We start from the raw sequence: 17,612 nt of genomic DNA, 5'->3' as shown, positions 1-17,612 counted from the left end.
ACGCTCGATTCACTCCGACCTGAGTAAAGTTCGACCAACATCATCTCCAGGCTTCAGTCTGGTGAAATATTTACAGGTGTTTCTACCTGATGACAGTTATTTCACTATCATTCATATGGTCCTGACGATAAAGCATTTGAATATTCCCAAACCTGCCCTTCAAAATAAAAGACCATTCTAATACTGACACATGCTGCAGGAGCTGGAGACACTGAACACCTGCCGTACCTGTCTGATCATTCACTGCACTGAAAGTTCTACAATTTACTCCAGCTGCACCACAGCTGTTTATAGTCAGTTGCTTTTCTTCCACTCTGTGTTTTGCACTGGGATCTGTTGCCTGTTAGACTGAAAGATGCTGCATAACTAAATTTGTACCATCAATAATGTCGTGTTAATTGGAACTGTGTCTCTACACTGTGGTTTTCTACTTTTACTGAAGTTTACCGGTTAGAATTCATTCAGAACGAGTTTCCTGGAAAAATTACATCAACAAACTGTTCAGATATTAAATGATAAGTCTCTCTGCAAACTGTTGGATCAAATGTTTATTAATGTGTTCAGGAAATCCCCACAGAAACAGTTTACAGGGGAACTTACAGATTTACAATCATTCTTGACAGAAGTGCCAGCTTTACCCCCATGGTTCAACACTGAGGACGCCTGCTGAATCTCACGACCAGGTAACTGCACACCCATTCCCCCTAACAGGTCTACCGCTGAGTCCTTCCAGCTCGCCGACGGGCTGTCGACAGAATACTTGTCGTGTTGGTCTTTCAGTCATGAAGTATGCAGCGCTATAATGAAAAGTAGTAGCCTGTAAAGACCCCGACATTCAAACTAGGTTTCTTCTCTTCGCGTCGGGGCCGTTCACAGTTTAAGAGCCTTCATATTTGGTGCCAATCCTTCATCCCATCAGGAAAAATTAGATCGCTGCATAAAACTGCCAACCGTCGGTGCAAAAAAACTCCCGTCTGTCAAAATCACGCGCAGTTTAGGCTCTCGAGGACACGCTACTTTCATTTACAGGATTTGTCATACTGCTCAAATGCATTTGGTTCAGCAGTCATAGTACAAATAGAAATGCTAAAACTAGTTACAGAAAAAAAACAAACACGTGTAACGTCTCTTAAAGGAATAACGAGAAGCTCGTGAATGTATCAGGACTCGGTTAACCGGCTGAAGTTCATGAAATGCCCAACACCTTGTATTTGACCCACATGAAAGCAGGAACAGCATCAGAATGATCCTGAAATCCAATTTAATTAAACATCAGCTACCAAAATGATTCCAAACAATAATTTGCATATACTCGCAGATTCAAATTTTAAAGAAGGTTGTATTTTTGTCAGATTCCCTTGTGCTTCACGGTCTCGCTTAGTGGGGGTAGAAAGGTAGTGTTCATTGCAGAACCATTGCTAAGAATAATCTGTTATATTCCAATATAATAATAAAACAAACGGCATGATTTTCAGATGACACCAGAACGATCGAGGATGGGCGATTATCTGTGTTGTTTTGTTTTTTTTTGCTTTTTCTGTTTTCTGATTTGCTTTGACCTGATACAGGTTAAGATGCAATTTACTGAATCTCTTACTGGTGGGTGGAGGTTTCAAAATCAAGAGAGGTTAAAATGAACATCTAGCATTCGGTCTACACCAGGTGAACTGTTCTAGTTAACGTAGATATTTACTGCAGGGAGAGGGGAGGAGAGCTTGCACCCTTGCTCTTTCTTTGCCGTATGAAAACCATGCTTTCTCTGGAGAGTAAGGGAGGGGAGAAGGGGCCGTGCAAGACTGAGAGTGGGGGTAGGCTGAGTGGGGCAGAGGCTGAGTTTGATGGATGGAGAAAGGGGGCTTGAAAACCAGACTGCTGATTCCACAGGAGGTGTGTAAAAGGCACGCCAGGGTTACTCCCAATCCCAGCCAACATACACAGAGACGCCTTCACACCCACACACACTCGCTGAACACACAAGACACACACACGCACTGATGCTCGCACACACGCCCACACCCACGCACGCAACCACACACACAAGCAGCACAGGCTAGAGCCCCGAGAGGACTGACGCAGGGAGGAAGCAGGAGTGAGGGAATGAAGGAAGTTCTTGAAAGAAAGAGTGGGGGTTGAATCGTGGGTTAGACGGGAGCGGAGGGGCCTGGATCCGGTGCTGCCGCTGTGTTGAAACAGAAAAAATAAACAACAAACAAAAATCAAAACTGCTGGAATGGATCATTTCTGGTTCTTCAGCTGGTTGGAGAGCCAGTCCAGGCCCTCGTACAAGCCGTCCCCGCTTGTGGCGCAGGTGGCCTGGATGTACCAGCTGCGCTGGCGGAGCGCATGCAGGCCCAGCTTGTCTGTGATCTCTGCAGCGTTCATGGCATTGGGGAGATCCTGGGAGGAGGAGGAGGAGAAACAAACACAGGTTGGATTTTTTTTGTACATTTTCCTTTTTTCTCAGTAAACTTATATAAATATATATAAATATAAATATATCATGTTTGCCAAGAAAAACAAATCCTTGGTCCACAGGAAATGATCACTGTACTGTAAGCAAAGAGCAGAGATGCTCACTTGTTGGATCTAAAAGGTTTTTATCTACCAGTATCTGATGAAACTGAATAATCTGAATGAATGAAGACATCTGTGCTGAACAGTATCTGGACTTCATATAGACAGTGATCTACAGTTTTGGAGATTAAAGGTGTAGATGTGACCTCACCTGTTTATTTGCAAATACGAGCAGCACGGCGTCTCTGAGTTCGTCCTCAGCGAGCATTCTGGACAACTCCTCCCTTGCCTCGTTCACTCGCTCTCTGTCGTTGCTGTCCACCACAAAGATGAGCCCTGGAAACAAAAACACGGCGTTCGGTCAGTACCAGTGAAGAACCACGATCATTTCACACAAATATATTTTAAACAGTTGTCTGCTCATGAATCATCTTCTCTTCAGATCAAAATATGTGATTTGGTTTCATTAATAAATTATTCTATTATAATGGTTCCCACAGCTTAATCATTCCCTTTAACCTGATAAAAGCTTCATGTTCATCTAGTGCTTCTACTCTACTCTGTGGTTCTAACGAGAATGTTAAATCAACCAACACGCCCCGAACTATTCAGATGAACATGATGTTAACTAAGAAGTCCTGACATTTCGATCCAACCTAGAAACTGACAAATATTTTATGTTTAACTTTAGTGATAAACTGTGCAGAGAAGATCATTGTGATGCTGCTGCAGCATCTGTATGAAGCTCAACGCCATAACAACACCAGCGCTCACTGAAAGTAAGAGGACAGGAGGTTTTCTTCTTCTTTCATGTGGTGTCAGATTAACGGTGGCGTTATCATATTCAGGGCTACAGCTCCTTAGGTTTGCACCACTGACTGTCACAGTTTATGAAAACATTTCTTTAGGAGTCAACCTGTTTTCTGCACCTGTTCTCTTTAGAGAGTGTGCTGCTGCTTCTAGTTAATCTGAGAGACACCACTGGGTGGCTTTGAAAGGTCACCACTGAACATCAGAGCCACATTAACCCTCAACACCACCACACAGGAAAAGAGTACAACACTGGTGAACACCGGTAGTTTTATGCTCACACCGATTTGGGCTGAGAGTCATTTTGGGATTTGGGACTTCACTAAAAAAAGCACTACGGCCACTAGTGAATTCACAACTCATTCTGGCCTTATTATGGACATGTAATAAGTACACCGGCATCTTCAGGAGCTGCTGAAAAACACCAGTACATTCTGTTTTTGACAAATGAAGCCATCCACCTGTCATTACCAACAAGGATTCACACATTTAATTTCACACTTTGAGGGTGATGTTTTCTGCTGTGAGACATTTGTCTGGTGAAGTTAAAGTAGGACCAAACGTGACAGTTAAGCTGCTAAATAAGCTGAAATCACAGTGGAGTTCTCTATGAAACAGTTCAAAAGCAAACATTCACATGTTCGGTTTAGAGTTTACCTGCAGTTTACGTCATCAGTAGGAAATACTAGACACATACTCTGTGACTTACATGACAGGAAATAGCAGGAGAATCACACAGTACGCCCTTTGAGAACTGAACAATAGTATATGAGTCATAGTTTCAGCAGCTTTAAGAGCATCGTTTATGCACCAATGAGGACACCTATGGGCAGTAATGTTTACTGACACCACTATCAGCGACCATAAAGTCCACCCCCTCCTCACCTTGAGTGTTCTGGAAGTAGTGGCGCCACAGCGGCCTGATTTTGTCCTGACCGCCCACATCCCACACTGTGAAGCTGATGTTCTTGTATTCTACAGTTTCAACATTAAAACCTGGGCAGAAGAGGAGAAACATGGATGAGTCACAGCAACAAGACTCAATATTAAACACAACGTAATTTAAAGATTGTACAATTCACATTTACTTAAAGTCTATAAATTGAAGCTCTAGTTCAGTCAGAGTTTTGATGATCAGTGGTACAATTACTTCACTTATCTACCATTAGATATACTTTAGATACATGAATAATCATCCGCTAGTTTCAGCTTCTTTAGTGTGAGGAGCCGCTGCTTTTCTTATTATAATTGTTGTAAACTGAATATGAAACAAGACTTCATAAGGACACTTTGACTTCCTGTGGTTATTAACTGTGCTTGTTACGACTTTCAATATGATTTGTTTCATAGACCAAACAATCAAGAAAATAACCAGATAGTTCACAATTTAAAATAAAAATACTGATTCTTTTTATTTGGCACAGTTCTCATATAAGTAGCTTAAAAGACAATTTTGGTTTTAAAACTGGCTAAAAACTTTTCTACAAACTTCTCAACTCTGTACTCACCAGATCAAGTTTATTGGTTTTACTTTTAATTAGTTGTACACAAAACCAGAGCTGACGTGTTCTGTACCAATATAATATTTCCAAGCATCCCAATGTTTCTAAACGAACCCAGCCCTTCAACCAAGTGATTAAATAGTTAAAATTAAAACCATTAAGTAACTGAATAGATGAATACATGTTCCTACCAATGGTGGGGATGGTGGTGACGATCTCTCCAAGTTTCAGTTTATACAGGATGGTTGTTTTTCCAGCAGCATCAAGCCCGACCATGAGAATCCTCATCTCTTTTTTGCCAAAAAGGCCCTTGAATAAACTCGCAAATACATTCCCCATGGTGACGAAGCTGGTAAAGAGGAGAAGGAGACAGAGTTAGGAGAGTTAACACCTGCAGCGTTTCAGTGTCGTACACACTAAAAGGAAAGGAAGAGGCAACGTACCACCTGTCATGTAGGCTGGTGTGCAGACAGAAAATATATTATCTCATCATTACTGGGCAGTTCATAAAAGTACAAACTAACTGATAAAACAGGATGATGACCACAGAGTGTCTGGTTGAGTAAAACTGCACCAAGAGCAGAACAATGAATGGTGGGAACAAACGTGAGATGTTTACTTAAGCTACTGGTTAAACGTCAAAGCTTTATGACTCTACATTACCAGCCAGCAAATCCCATCAACAACTTCACTGAATGTTTCATCCAGACACGGCTGTTAATGTGACAAAAATTATACTCAACTCTCACAACTTAGCTGATAAAAAGCATCTATCCAGAGGTGCCTACAATTTGTCAGTCACAAAAGAAATGACTACTGCTGTTCGGATTTTTTATTAAACAGAAAATCCTGAACTTGGCATCAGAGTTGTAGGTCTCTGATCCTCTTGTTTTTTTATGGTTGTGAAAGGGTGTTACAATGTAAAACCACCATTATCCCAACATCTAAACCTCCTCAGACCAGGTCCAGATCACAATCCAGTATATTTAGATCTGTCAAATCTGGATGATGAAAGGAAGTTGTTAAAATGCAGTTTCAGATTTGTAAAATCCCCCAAATCCCCATCTCCAGGTTACACTGAACTTAATCTAAAAATCTAAATACATCTAAAACTATGTTAAAGAATCTTTACACTATCTTTCATCTAGATTTGACAAGTATGAGGGTTTCTGATCTGGACCTGGTCTAAAGTAGTCTACATATGACACTAAAAAAAAAAACAGTACAAAGTCATCCCTTTGGTTGCATTTTAACAAACCTGAAACTAAGTTTTGATTAGTATTTCGTAACCCTAGTCCAGTGATTTCTGATCTGTTGCGTGGTTGCTTAATTCTGTTAAAGTTTAGGTCTTGGTCAACCTACTCCTCCAGAAGACACCACCTGGAGGGGGTTTCCAACTAGAAGCTGAGATATTCGGATTCAGGGAAGACAGAGGGACGTTTATTATTCACACACAAACATGTAGCCTCCAACCATGGGAGGTTTGATGGTGTTGAGGAGAGTTTGTGGTAGTGTCACCTCTCATCACTGACTTGTGTATTTGAACTACTGGTGAGATAAATCAAGCTACATGTATACATCATGTCGACATTAAAGTAGAAAATATAGCCGGTTTTAACTATTCTCTGGAATCTGAGGTGATTAATCGGAGAGATTATTGGTAGATTACTCAACAGTGAAAATAATCGTTGGAAGCAGCCTCGTAACATTTTAAACCCGGATACACTCGGTCTCAAACCGATCAGCAGATAACAGAGGCCTGTTCCAGCTGGCAAACTGGCCGGGATAACGTTACTGTAGCTTGTGTGAGCCGTCACAAGACGCTAGCATGCTAACAACACCGCGACCTTAACGGAAGACCGACAATCCAGCATAATTATTGACTATGTGTTTCCTAAAAGCGTTCAGTGTGTGAGTGATTACTGGGCCGTGGTGTTTTGGACGTGTAAACAGCCGGAGTTTGGTCACTTTAGCTGGTTATCGCCGTTCGATTGTCGTTAGCTTCATTAAGGGCGGATGCTTCGGCTAGCTAGCTTGCTACTAACGAGCGATAGCATTCGCGACCGGTCTAAATAAACAGCTTCGTTTGCGACACACGGTGACACACTATTAACACGAAACATTCACATATACCGAAAGACGTCGGTGGAATTTAAACTCGGTACTTTATAAAACCTGACTGTTCTTTGGTCGTACAGGAACTGCTTAGCAAGCATGCTAACGTTAGCTGCCGTTAGCTAAATGCCGCGTCACAGTAACGAGCCAGCACCGTGACGTCATGTCAAACACCAAATAAAACGAGCGGTTCGTACCGAGCAACAATCAGCTTGTATAATGTGACATTTCGAGCCGAAAGCGACGCATTTGTGCGGATTATTACCTTTAGGAAGACAGCTTCTCAATCTTTCCGTTATCTTTCACTGACACTCCAAAATGGCGTCTTGCGCAACCAGGGAGACACCGGCGTACGAGCACTTCCCACTATGAGAGCCGAGCCAATCACAGCACAGATGGTGTAAGCGATGACCCGCCCCCCCTCGCCCGCTGACCTATCACAGCGTCTGCAGAGGTCCGTGTGCACAGTGCACAAAATGTCGAGGAAGTGAAGCGAACACGAGTTTATTCAAGTTTAGACAGCGACACTGAAAAGTGGACGAAACACAGACGACGGGATTAGATCGGAACAATACACACTCTGTAAGAAACCAGAGCACCACCTCTCATTTGATTATGCATGGATGGATTAGGGACTGGGCACAGGCCCAAAGAGACAGAGGGACCTGGTCCTCATCTGTAGGACATCCACCAACACAACAAGGAAGGACACAAAAGGTCCATCAGAGATGTAAAATGACCACAAAAAGACACACATGATGGTCACAATGACCCCAAAGAGATGGAAGACGACCAGTAAGACTCAGAAAATGACCACAAGAGACACAAAATGTCCCCAAAGAGATGGAAAGAGACCACAGAGACCTACAAAATGATCATTAGAGACACAAAATGTCCCCAAAGAGATGAAAAATGACGACGAGGACGCACACAATTACCAAAACAGATACAGAACGTCCACAAAGAGATGGAAAGACGACCACAGTAAGACTCAGAAAATGACCACAAGAGACACAAAATATTCCACCAAGGTGTAAAATTAGCATTAAAAGACACGAGTGACGGCAGTCCAGTCATCTGATAGATGAAGCAGAGACTCATGCTGATATTTGTTTGAAATCATAGACCTCAGGTAAAAAACATAAAATAAAGAGACACAAAAGAACATTAGGAGACCCGGAACAAGTACAAGTAGACTGGAAGTGACTTTAAAGAGTTGACAACAGACTAGAACAGACTTCTAGTTTGTGTTTGTGTCTTTCCTGTTGCAACACGTCCACCTTTCCTCTTCCTCGTACCATTTTCTGTTTGCTGATGACTGAAAGTAAAGATCCCTTGTGTTATTGTTTTATTGGTTTCATCGACCCTCACAGGAAGAATCATGTTACAGGATATAAAAATAAAGTTTGGATAAAAAGGAATAAAAGGTCAAATCTGCTGTTGGTGGGTCATGTTCAAATATTTGCTGTGGGAGAAGCTGCATGAGGAACTCCACATTCCTCCAGTGTCGACCTGAAGTAAAGTAAAGTGAGGTGAAGTGCAGGCCTGCTGCCAGATTCATCATTCACCATCACAGCAGGTTCACTGGGAACAGGTGAGCGTGTCGTGACTGAGGAGCATCCACCAAAGGCTCGGTCTTTACAAGCAAACATAGGCTGTGGCTCAACACTTCAAAATAATATTTCTCAGTGTAACATTGCAAAACATTCAGTTGTTTCAGCATCTCTGGTTCATGATATTGTGAAAACATGTAGACACTCGGGTTAAAGTCTGCTGAATGTGTGTGACACAGACGTCACGTTCTATCATCCAGACTTTAACCAGCAAAATGGTGTGTGACACACGTGTAAATGTACTGTTGAACAGTATATTTGGTTTTTAGAGCCATTTGCTGCCATCAAGACGTGTTTTCCCAGGAAGTCGGAGGATACTTCAGCCTCAGGCAGGTCGACTGACCTTGTTCTTCAGTGAAAACACTGAAAATCTGATGAATAAAGGTTGAAGCAAATAAACTAATCACAGATTTCGATTTTTATTCTAGTTAAAAAAGTCCCAATTCTAATGGAAACAGGATTCAACTTTTAGGCCTCATTTTCAGTTAAGGTTTATTTCCCACCATGAAGGTCTAAAAACTGGACTTGATTACTTTACATTAATTATTTTTACCAGTAAATACAAAACGTACAAAATGATGCAGAGTGAATACAGAGAACGGTGTGGCCCTGAACTGTTTTATACAAGAATTAAAGTGTTTAATTTAACATGTGAACAACACATTTGACATGTGAAAACCCAGAGGTCTAAATCATGTGAAGTCCCCACATGTGATACAGTCACGTGATCTTTGTGTTTCTTTATCCAGCACTAGAGGACGTATTCAAATCAACAGTACTTTTAACACACGGTGAAAATACTTCATTCCTCCATTTCAAATCTTAAAACTATGTAAATACTACATTAGGATGTTTTCCTGGAGTAAAATTACTCAAAACCATTAAAACAATTCAACAATAATCAATGTGGACCTGAGCTGAAGGAGGCAACAAGCAGAGTAACATGAGTCATCGTTTTTTATTAAGATATAAAACGTTGGTAACGGTTAAGTATTAAAGTCTCCAGAGCTCATATCATCCTGTGACTGTTAAAAATGTTAATAACGGTTTTATATTTTTCATTCCCACTCGCTTCAAACACCGAGTGACACGACAATCTCTGATTTGCAGATCACAGAGGAAACAAAAGGTGTCGTTAACTAAAATACAGGAAAAAAACATCTGTACAAATACAAATATTCACACATGTTCAACAACAATTCAAACCACTTCAGCCCATTGATCTACAACTTTAAACAGCAACAACAAAATAAAAACTGATTTTTAGAAATTTTTGCAAATGTATTAAAAAGAAAACATTAAATTTACATCTCAGTGAAGTTGACGGAACATTTCTCCCCAAACTGTTGTTTTTCCTGTGCATCTAGAGTTAATGTAACGTTCACAATTTCAGAACAAACATTTGTTTACAAGTCAAAATTGTAAAAAAACTGAAAATGTCCGTTTCACTCTCGGAGCTCCAGCTCGCCGTCTCGGACTCTCCACCTCCAGCGCTGACATCTGTCAGGAGCAGGGACACAGCGGAGCCACAGACCAGACTCTGTGATCTCCTGTTCAAGGGACACCATCTTCCTGTCCAGCGTCTCCAGAGTGAAGGTCTTCCCTGAGATCTGGGCGAGGGACAGAAGAGATGTGGTTGGACCGGATCATCCTAGACTAGCAAACGTTCACTAAACTGATCCCAAACTGACTCGACTGAGCTAAACCTTGTGGAGTAACTGTGAAGATCTACCTGGTCACTGATTCCTACAGCGACACGACCCACTTTGACCTGTCGATGCTCTCGGATCCTCAGACACTCGCCCTGGTCTTTCTCTATCCAGATGTCAACCCCTGCATCAGAGTCAGAGCAGGTAAAACCAGCTTCAACCCTCGTTCAGCTTCGTGACAAACTCCTGCCATCTTACCTTCGAAGCAGTACGATGACGGCTGATTGGCTGAGGCCGACCACTCCAGTTGTCTGTCTGAGTGACTGTTGCATGAGGAAAACACTCCGGAGCTCAGGTCGTCAGACGAATGATCCGAGTCCTGTAAAACAGAATCTTCTTTTTAAAAGTTTGGCTCTTTTTATTGTCAGACTAGGTTCACATGAAGGTTCAGGTCTGAATCCACAGATCAGGGACATTCACACCTTCTCTGAGGCGCCGATCTGCGACGTGTCCGAGCAGCTGAAACAGGACGGGGGCTCATCTCGAGGTTCAGGAGACAGGGTCTGGATCGTGGTGCCTACAGGTACATCTAGTGAGAGAGAGCAGATTTCTATTATCTGAAATTATTACACCGTAAAACCTGAGTCAGTGTTTCAGCAGCTGCTCAGTAATGAGGATCGAGTTTTAACTATGATGGTTCCCAAGCTAGAGGTCCACAAGCTCAAAAAGAACTTAAATCCATGGCACTAACAACATCTCAGTAATCAAATCACTCAGCTCCACGTCATTACAGCATTACTCTAATTACATTTTGTGGCAGCAAATTGAATAAAAATAGTTTTTGACTCCAAAGAGTCGATAAAGTGCGTGTGTCTCTGTGGTTCTGACTCACCGTCTCTGAGGTACTCCAGCTCTGGTTCTGATCCCCACAAACTGTCATTTGTCTCTTGGCCTTTTTGCAACAAAGGGAACAGACCTCGGAGAGCACTGATGAATTCTGTGGACACGGAGGAGTCCCACTCCTCGTCTTCCTCCTCCTCCTCGTCTTCGTCCTCCTCCTCTTCCCAGTCCCCTTCGTAGTCCCTGTCACTTTTCAGCCACTTCTCCCGAATAAATTCCTCCTCTCCCACATATATGTCGACTTCTGAGTCAGACCAAGCGCCCCAGTCCTGGTCACCTGCAGCGTAATCATCCCTCAGTGATTTTGGTTGGGAGTCCCACTCTGTAGTTAGAGAATCTGTTTCCACCTCAGAGCTCTGGTGTGAGCCTTCATCTTCCGAGTCCTCGTGCACTGCCGTGGTCCTCCATGGACTCACCCAGTACATCGCAGGAGCTGAGCCGGCACCTGATGGTTTATCTGGGGTGATGCCTGCAGACAGAGGGCAAGGGGCGTCCTCAGTCTGCCTTTTGCTATAATACAGCTTCTCACAGGCGGTTCTGATGGACCAGGGACTCAGACCTCCCACTGTGGAGCAGACGTTATCATCAGTGGCTGTAGGTGGAGTCAGTTGTGTGTTTCTATAGATTTTAACTCTGGGTTCTTTTTTAATTTTTGTACTTGCTTTCTCTCAGCATCTTGTTTCACTTCACTTCAATATGAAGGAACATGGAACAACTACAGTTTGCTGAAACACATATTTGTCTTTAATATTATTCAATAGGACCTGAACTGAAATTAAGAATTGTCTTATATCTCCTCTATCGTCCCCTTGTAAAATCTTCACGGTAACATTTTCCAGCATGGTCAAACATCTAGCTCTGCCTGAGTTTCAAAATATTTTTACATCGTAAAATAATCTTGAAGTATACAACATCAACCTGCTCTGAGGGCTTTTGTGGTTTTCCTCCTGAGCTCCCTTGCAGATGCTCGTCTGTCGGGATCCTTCCGGAGTCCGGCCCTGAACACTTTGGCTGTGAAGTTGTTGCAGTTGGACGGCACCTCCCACAGAGGAGGAGGCTCGTTGACAATCTGACAAGCACACGACAAACGGTGTCAATCATCTGTCACCTGACTTTTCTACAGCAACACAGAAGTCGGCCTCACCTGGAGACACAGCGGATGGGAGTAGTAACGTATCCATGGGTGGCATCCGTTGAGCATGTGCAGCAGCATACAGCAGCTGCTCCACACATCCGCCTTGGCACAGAGTCGATCCCCTCGCGCCACCTCCGGGGCCATGTGGGTCTCTGTGCCGGGGAAGGCAGCTCCTGAATTCATAAACACTCAGTTACTTGTAGTGTTTTAGTTTTTGTTTGCATGAATTTGGCTTATTAATATTTTTTATTTCAGTAAATTCTTTTTCATTTTTCTTTCTGTGTAGTAGATACAGTTCAATGCGTCTGAATCATGTTCATCTGTGAATTCTGCCACTTTTCAGTATCGACTCACCCCTGAATCCCTCGGTGCTGCGTCCGTTGTCGTCTAATGTCTCTGAGAGGCCAAAGTCACAGAGGAATGTGTCTCTGCAGTCTGCAGACAGCAGCACATTGTCAACTGGAATAAAATCAACACACAGGGTTTAGAGAGACAGCTTGTTTTACTTTGGTGCTTAATATGAAACAGTGCACTGAGAAATCAGGAGGCTGTCAGGATGATGTGGACACAGGGGAAGAAAGCTCATCGTGAGGTAAAAGGTAAAATCTCCACAAATAAAGCACACACACGTTTAGCGACCGATCCTCTAACATCACATACGATGAGACTGGTTCATTGATGGTTGCTGGCTGAGTGAACCTGCTCACAGTCAGATCAGGGGACAATACAGGGACTTAATCTGAGGGAGCCCCCCCTTCTCAGTCCTCTGAGCTGGGAGTACTGAGGGTTTAGTTTAGGATTCTAGATGACAGTAAAACTAGCAGCTAGAGGCATGTACCAACATAAATAAATAAATATATATATGTACTTAATAAAAGAACTCTTTTTACAGGAACATTCACTTCTGTAGATTATAATACTGGATTATAATTTGTTTACTGCTGAATGTGCAAAGGTAAAACTGACAGGTGAGTAATCCATCATCATTTACTACAGTTTACTGGTATTTTATGGTGAAGTCACCTCCAACATAAACACACCTTTAACATCGAGGTGAAGGACCTTCCTGTGGTGCAGGTGTTCTAATGCCCCCAGTGACTGGTGCAGGTAGTGCAGGGCCAAATCCTCAGGCAGGGAGTCCATCTCCTTCAGGAGCTGGGCCAAACACGCTGCAGAGGTTTGGAAAAGTCTGGTTACTCTAACACAACAATTGTTTTTATTTTAAAAGAGTTCTGGTTTTATTTACCTGGCTTCAAGTCCATGAAGAGCACAACGCTGAGTTCTTCCCTCACGGCCCCAAAAAGCTCCACAACCCGAGGAGAGTTCAGAGTGCTCCACGTGCTCACCTCCTCGCTGCTGAAATGACTCAGTGGAATCTGACACAAGTGGACAACAATGAGCTAAATCACATGAAATAACGTTAAACTGCATCATTTCAGTGATTGAAAGCAGGAGAGTTTTCTGACTCAGTCTTTCTTGGCTTCACCTTCTTGGCAGCACATTCGAATCCTGTCCTTTTGTCCCGGACACTGAACACATCACCGTACGAGCCGTTCTGGATGTGGTGAAGAATGCAGTATTCCTCTCCCTCCCTGTACTGCGAACTGATGGGCTGGAGTTGCTAACAGATAAAAAGTAGACAGTGAGGACAATAATGAGAAACAGGCAAAGGGTCATTCAACTCAAAAAAAAAGAGTGAAGAGAGAAATGTTCCTCCGCAGTGAGTACATGTACCCTAAGTACGATGCTGCAGGTCCTTTATGTTCTTCTTCACAGCTTTCACAAAGTTTTTGTCATCAGCTGTTTGTTTGTCACAGGTTAAACTCATTTAGAGCTAGTGAAGTGAATGTGTGACACGTTTAAGTACAGGTGATGTAAATGTCTTACATGATGAAATATGAGTCCTTCGTTGACGTGTTTCTTGGTTTTCCAGTCGTTGGTTGTTTGTTTTATCAAATCACTGAAAAAAGGTGAAACAAACTTCTGTATCTGTGTCACTCGACCTCTTAGTTCATCCAGAACTGTGTCAACATCATTCCTGTCATTAAAACACCAGGAAGAGTCTGAAAGTCCCAGCAGGCTTTGCTCGCAGCCTGTGGAGTCCCGGTGAGAGGATGAAGAGTTAAAACCAGACACATGCATCAGGTCAAACGGTGAATTAGATGTGTCTTCAACTCCGAAGTTATCTCGTATGTCGTCTTCTACACAGCAGGATGAGTCGGACTCACTCTCATGAGTGCAAAAAGAGTCCGAGTCCTGCTCCAGACCACAGTCAGTGTCTAAGTCTCCTCTGTCCTCAGTGCTGGACGTGTCCTCTGTGTCTGCTGATCTGTATTGGTCTTCTGATGGAGACACAGCCTCCAGTCCTCTGACACAGACACACACATCTGCACAGGTGCAGCTTTTATAAATGCAGGACGACAGGTCTCCGTGGCTGCAGAGGACCGATGCTGGGTCAGTAAACTGAGGAGGGGGCGGGATGATCTCGGCCGGCGATGTCGTCTTCCGCTCTGCAGACTTCAGCCAATCGATCTCCTGCACCCAGAGACCCCGGATGATTGGCGGCTCCTCACCGTCCTCCTGGATCTGTCGTGTTCTGATTTTCCTGCGTTGTTTCCTCTGAAGCTGGTACTGTGGCAGTTTGTTGACCAAGATGAAATCTTCATCTTCTGCATCACTCAGGAGGGACGCGTCTTTTCCAAGCGGCCTGAAAAATGAGAATTTAAATATAGTGAGTTGAAAACGCTAAAAATGTGGAGTTTTCACAGCAGGAACAACTTTTTAAAATAATTATTGTTATTTTAACAAAAGACTGACCAGAAGCAAAAGATTCCTTCTCCCAGCTTATTTACTGTTCAGTATTTTGGACAGTACCTGTACTTTTTGAGCAGCTGAGAGTAGCGGCTTGAGGAGGGGCTCTGCGTGTTTGTAGGACTGAACTCCTGGAAGTCTTCACCTGGAACAGAGACATGTGACCAGTTACTGTTTATCTGTTTATCTATGTGAAGCCCCCCAGCCTCGGTGTAACCAGCATCCATCTACTGTCGTACTCTCAGCCTGTGCGACTATGCAGACGCAGGGATTCTCCTCAGACTCTTCTTGACCCTCTGAGATCACATGCTTGGCGGTGCCGTGCTGCATCACCCGACTCAGATGGGGGGCGATGGCTTGGACCAGCGATTCCTTTTCCTCCTCGCATCCTTGGCCGTCGTCCTCTTTACAGAGAAACGAGAGTTCAGAGCCTCCGGTGACGATGATGAACGGGGTGTTGGAGTTGAACATCCGGGGTATGGCCATGTCTCTGTCACTGTCGGGGTGCATCTGCTTAATGGCAACTGAGGGAGGAGACGACAACACACACATTTAAAATAACAATAACTAAAATCATTCGGATTCATCCTCTGGAGACTGTGAATGTCTCAAACTGTCATTGCAACATTACTCTAAAAAGCTGGAATTTTATTATTTTCACATATTGTTCAGCTTTAGCCTAAACCTAACCAAGACCCAGTCAAGTTGAACCACTGGGGGTCAGTCGGAGTTAAGTTGCTCATTAAGAAGTTCCAACAAACACAGACACCAGAAAATGTCAGCTCTGGATTTCTGGGTTTTATAAGTTGTGTTTTCAGGGTTTACTTTCTGGCTTCTGTAACACACTCAAGAAAACATTTTTAGGAGACAGATTAAGGAGACAGCATATTTGTAATATTTCTTTGCAGGGGCGTGAATGCGCAGAAACTAGAAGGTGAGTATAAATAGCATGCAGAGATTTGGCATGCAAGCTTTCCACTGGGCCAGCCAGCTGTCAGAGTCTCTCTTCCTCAGATCCTCGCCATGTTGACAGCAAATACTCAGGGATCAAAACACAGACATTTCCCACACATAAAGACAGCACTCGTCCTCAAGTCCTCACACACGAGCAGATGTCTGAAGATGGAGAACGGATTTAAAGACTGATCTGTAGACAGACCTGAGGACATTCTCATTGAAATAAACTCTCAGGTGACACTAAATTTAGGAGAGTGAATACTTCAAGGCACGGTGCCCGACCCCAAACCGTGACTACTCTTCCCATGCTGCACTTCTAACTACGCCTCCTGCTCTTAACACCGTGACCTCAGACTGAGAGCACCTCCAGTCAAACAAAGCCAAACTGACAGCAAGGTTTAAAGTTGCAGCTACCTGAAGCTCAGAAGAACGATCACGGGGGTCCTCGCTCGACCCTGGTCCAGGTGAAATCCAGTGATCCTGTTTCAAAAAGTGTCCCGCTCTCTGTCCGTCCGTCCGTCCTGTGTCGAGTGTGTATTAGTCTCCAAGTGGAACCTACCGGCTTTCTGCCCCCACAGGCTCTGCTGATTGGTCGAGCAGATGTGTGAGTTATGAGGCCTCACACCTCAGTAACCCCGACCCACCCACACAGATACCACACTCTGGATGGATACTGGAGAGGCCCTCAGTCACACTTGGACTTGGTTCTTGTCTGTAGTGATGTGTTAGGTCCTGATGTCTAATTTATTACAACTATTAAAACAAAAACAACACAGACGTCACAAAAGCATAAAATGACTGTACACAGTAGTCATGTCTTATTACTGCATTAACAGATACAGTGGTAACATCTGGCACTGATCCATCAGCAGCTTCTTCTGCACCAACATATGGTGACGACTGGAATCTAAACATTCCTGTGGGAATTAGAGAAATACCAGAGGAAGGAGTGTGATTTGGGTGGAGGGTCTCTCTCCCTGGCAACATCTGAATGGGATCAGAGACCGACCAATAGTGAGACTGAGGAGAAAGTTCACACGTCAGACGGTTTTTGTCACTTCAGTCCGCTCCGCTGTTGGTGGGTCAAGTCTGCTAAACATAGACCTGAAAAGCCTCCGAGCTCCTTCACGTCTCAGTCACTCACAGAAACTTCATGAATCAGATGTTTGAACACTTTTGTGATTCTATTACATTAAACTGGTAAAAACACAGTATATTATTTAATATTATTATTATTATTATTATACAGAACAAGGACTCTGGACTTTGTCCCCATCACAGGTTTGAGAAGCATCTGTTATGGATCTATTAATGTTAAATTAAGTGTAAAATGAAAGAGATGAAAACTGATGTAAATTGTCATGATGTAAAAAAATGACAGAAATAGAAATAAAATGACTTGAAGATGAAGAATGATCAAGACAAAAGAAGAAAATGGATACAAAATGACCACAAAGAGATAAAAAGGATGAAAAATAGAAACAAAAATCAGAAAGTGATGAAAAAAAATGAACAAATGAAGAAAAATAGACAAATATGAAAATGTACACAAATTATTTTCTCCTTTTACTAACAGTGGTGGAAGAAGTACTCAAATAATTTATCT

General features: G+C 43.1%; 2 protein-coding genes across 4 annotated transcripts; both read right to left on the bottom strand.

Moving 5' to 3' along the window:
* Positions 1 to 533: 533 nt before the first annotated feature.
* Positions 534 to 7,317, bottom strand: arf2b (ADP-ribosylation factor 2b). Its single transcript, XM_026351577.1, has 5 exons — positions 7,207 to 7,317; positions 5,018 to 5,175; positions 4,210 to 4,320; positions 2,726 to 2,850; positions 534 to 2,397 (listed from the first exon to the last, which is right to left on the bottom strand). The coding sequence occupies exons 2-5, from the start codon at positions 5,163 to 5,165 to the stop codon at positions 2,236 to 2,238; spliced, it is 546 nt and encodes a 181-aa protein (XP_026207362.1). The 5' UTR covers positions 5,166 to 5,175; positions 7,207 to 7,317; the 3' UTR covers positions 534 to 2,235.
* A 1,717-nt stretch (positions 7,318 to 9,034) lies between these two features.
* Positions 9,035 to 16,881, bottom strand: LOC113155902. Of its 3 annotated transcripts, none has more exons than XM_026350637.1 (15): positions 16,421 to 16,879; positions 15,289 to 15,573; positions 15,113 to 15,194; positions 14,126 to 14,945; positions 13,725 to 13,859; positions 13,485 to 13,614; positions 13,279 to 13,407; positions 12,593 to 12,697; positions 12,248 to 12,411; positions 12,022 to 12,172; positions 11,096 to 11,668; positions 10,686 to 10,792; positions 10,462 to 10,582; positions 10,287 to 10,387; positions 9,035 to 10,164 (listed from the first exon to the last, which is right to left on the bottom strand). In XM_026350637.1, the coding sequence occupies exons 2-15, from the start codon at positions 15,557 to 15,559 to the stop codon at positions 10,000 to 10,002; spliced, it is 3,054 nt and encodes a 1,017-aa protein (XP_026206422.1). In that variant the 5' UTR covers positions 15,560 to 15,573; positions 16,421 to 16,879; the 3' UTR covers positions 9,035 to 9,999. The 3 variants fall into 3 exon arrangements, with proteins under 3 accessions (XP_026206422.1, XP_026206423.1, XP_026206424.1); XM_026350638.1 differs by having other exon boundaries at positions 12,593 to 12,673; XM_026350639.1 differs by lacking the exon at positions 10,287 to 10,387 and having other exon boundaries at positions 9,971 to 10,164; positions 16,421 to 16,881.
* Between the last annotated feature and the right edge of the window lie 731 nt (positions 16,882 to 17,612).

This window comes from Anabas testudineus, chromosome 19 (genome assembly GCF_900324465.2).
Source record: "Anabas testudineus chromosome 19, fAnaTes1.2, whole genome shotgun sequence".
In the NCBI taxonomy this organism is placed as follows: domain Eukaryota; kingdom Metazoa; phylum Chordata; class Actinopteri; order Anabantiformes; family Anabantidae; genus Anabas; species Anabas testudineus.
The sequence above is the reverse complement of the archived record's forward strand: the minus strand, read 5'-3'. Positions and strand labels throughout refer to the sequence as shown.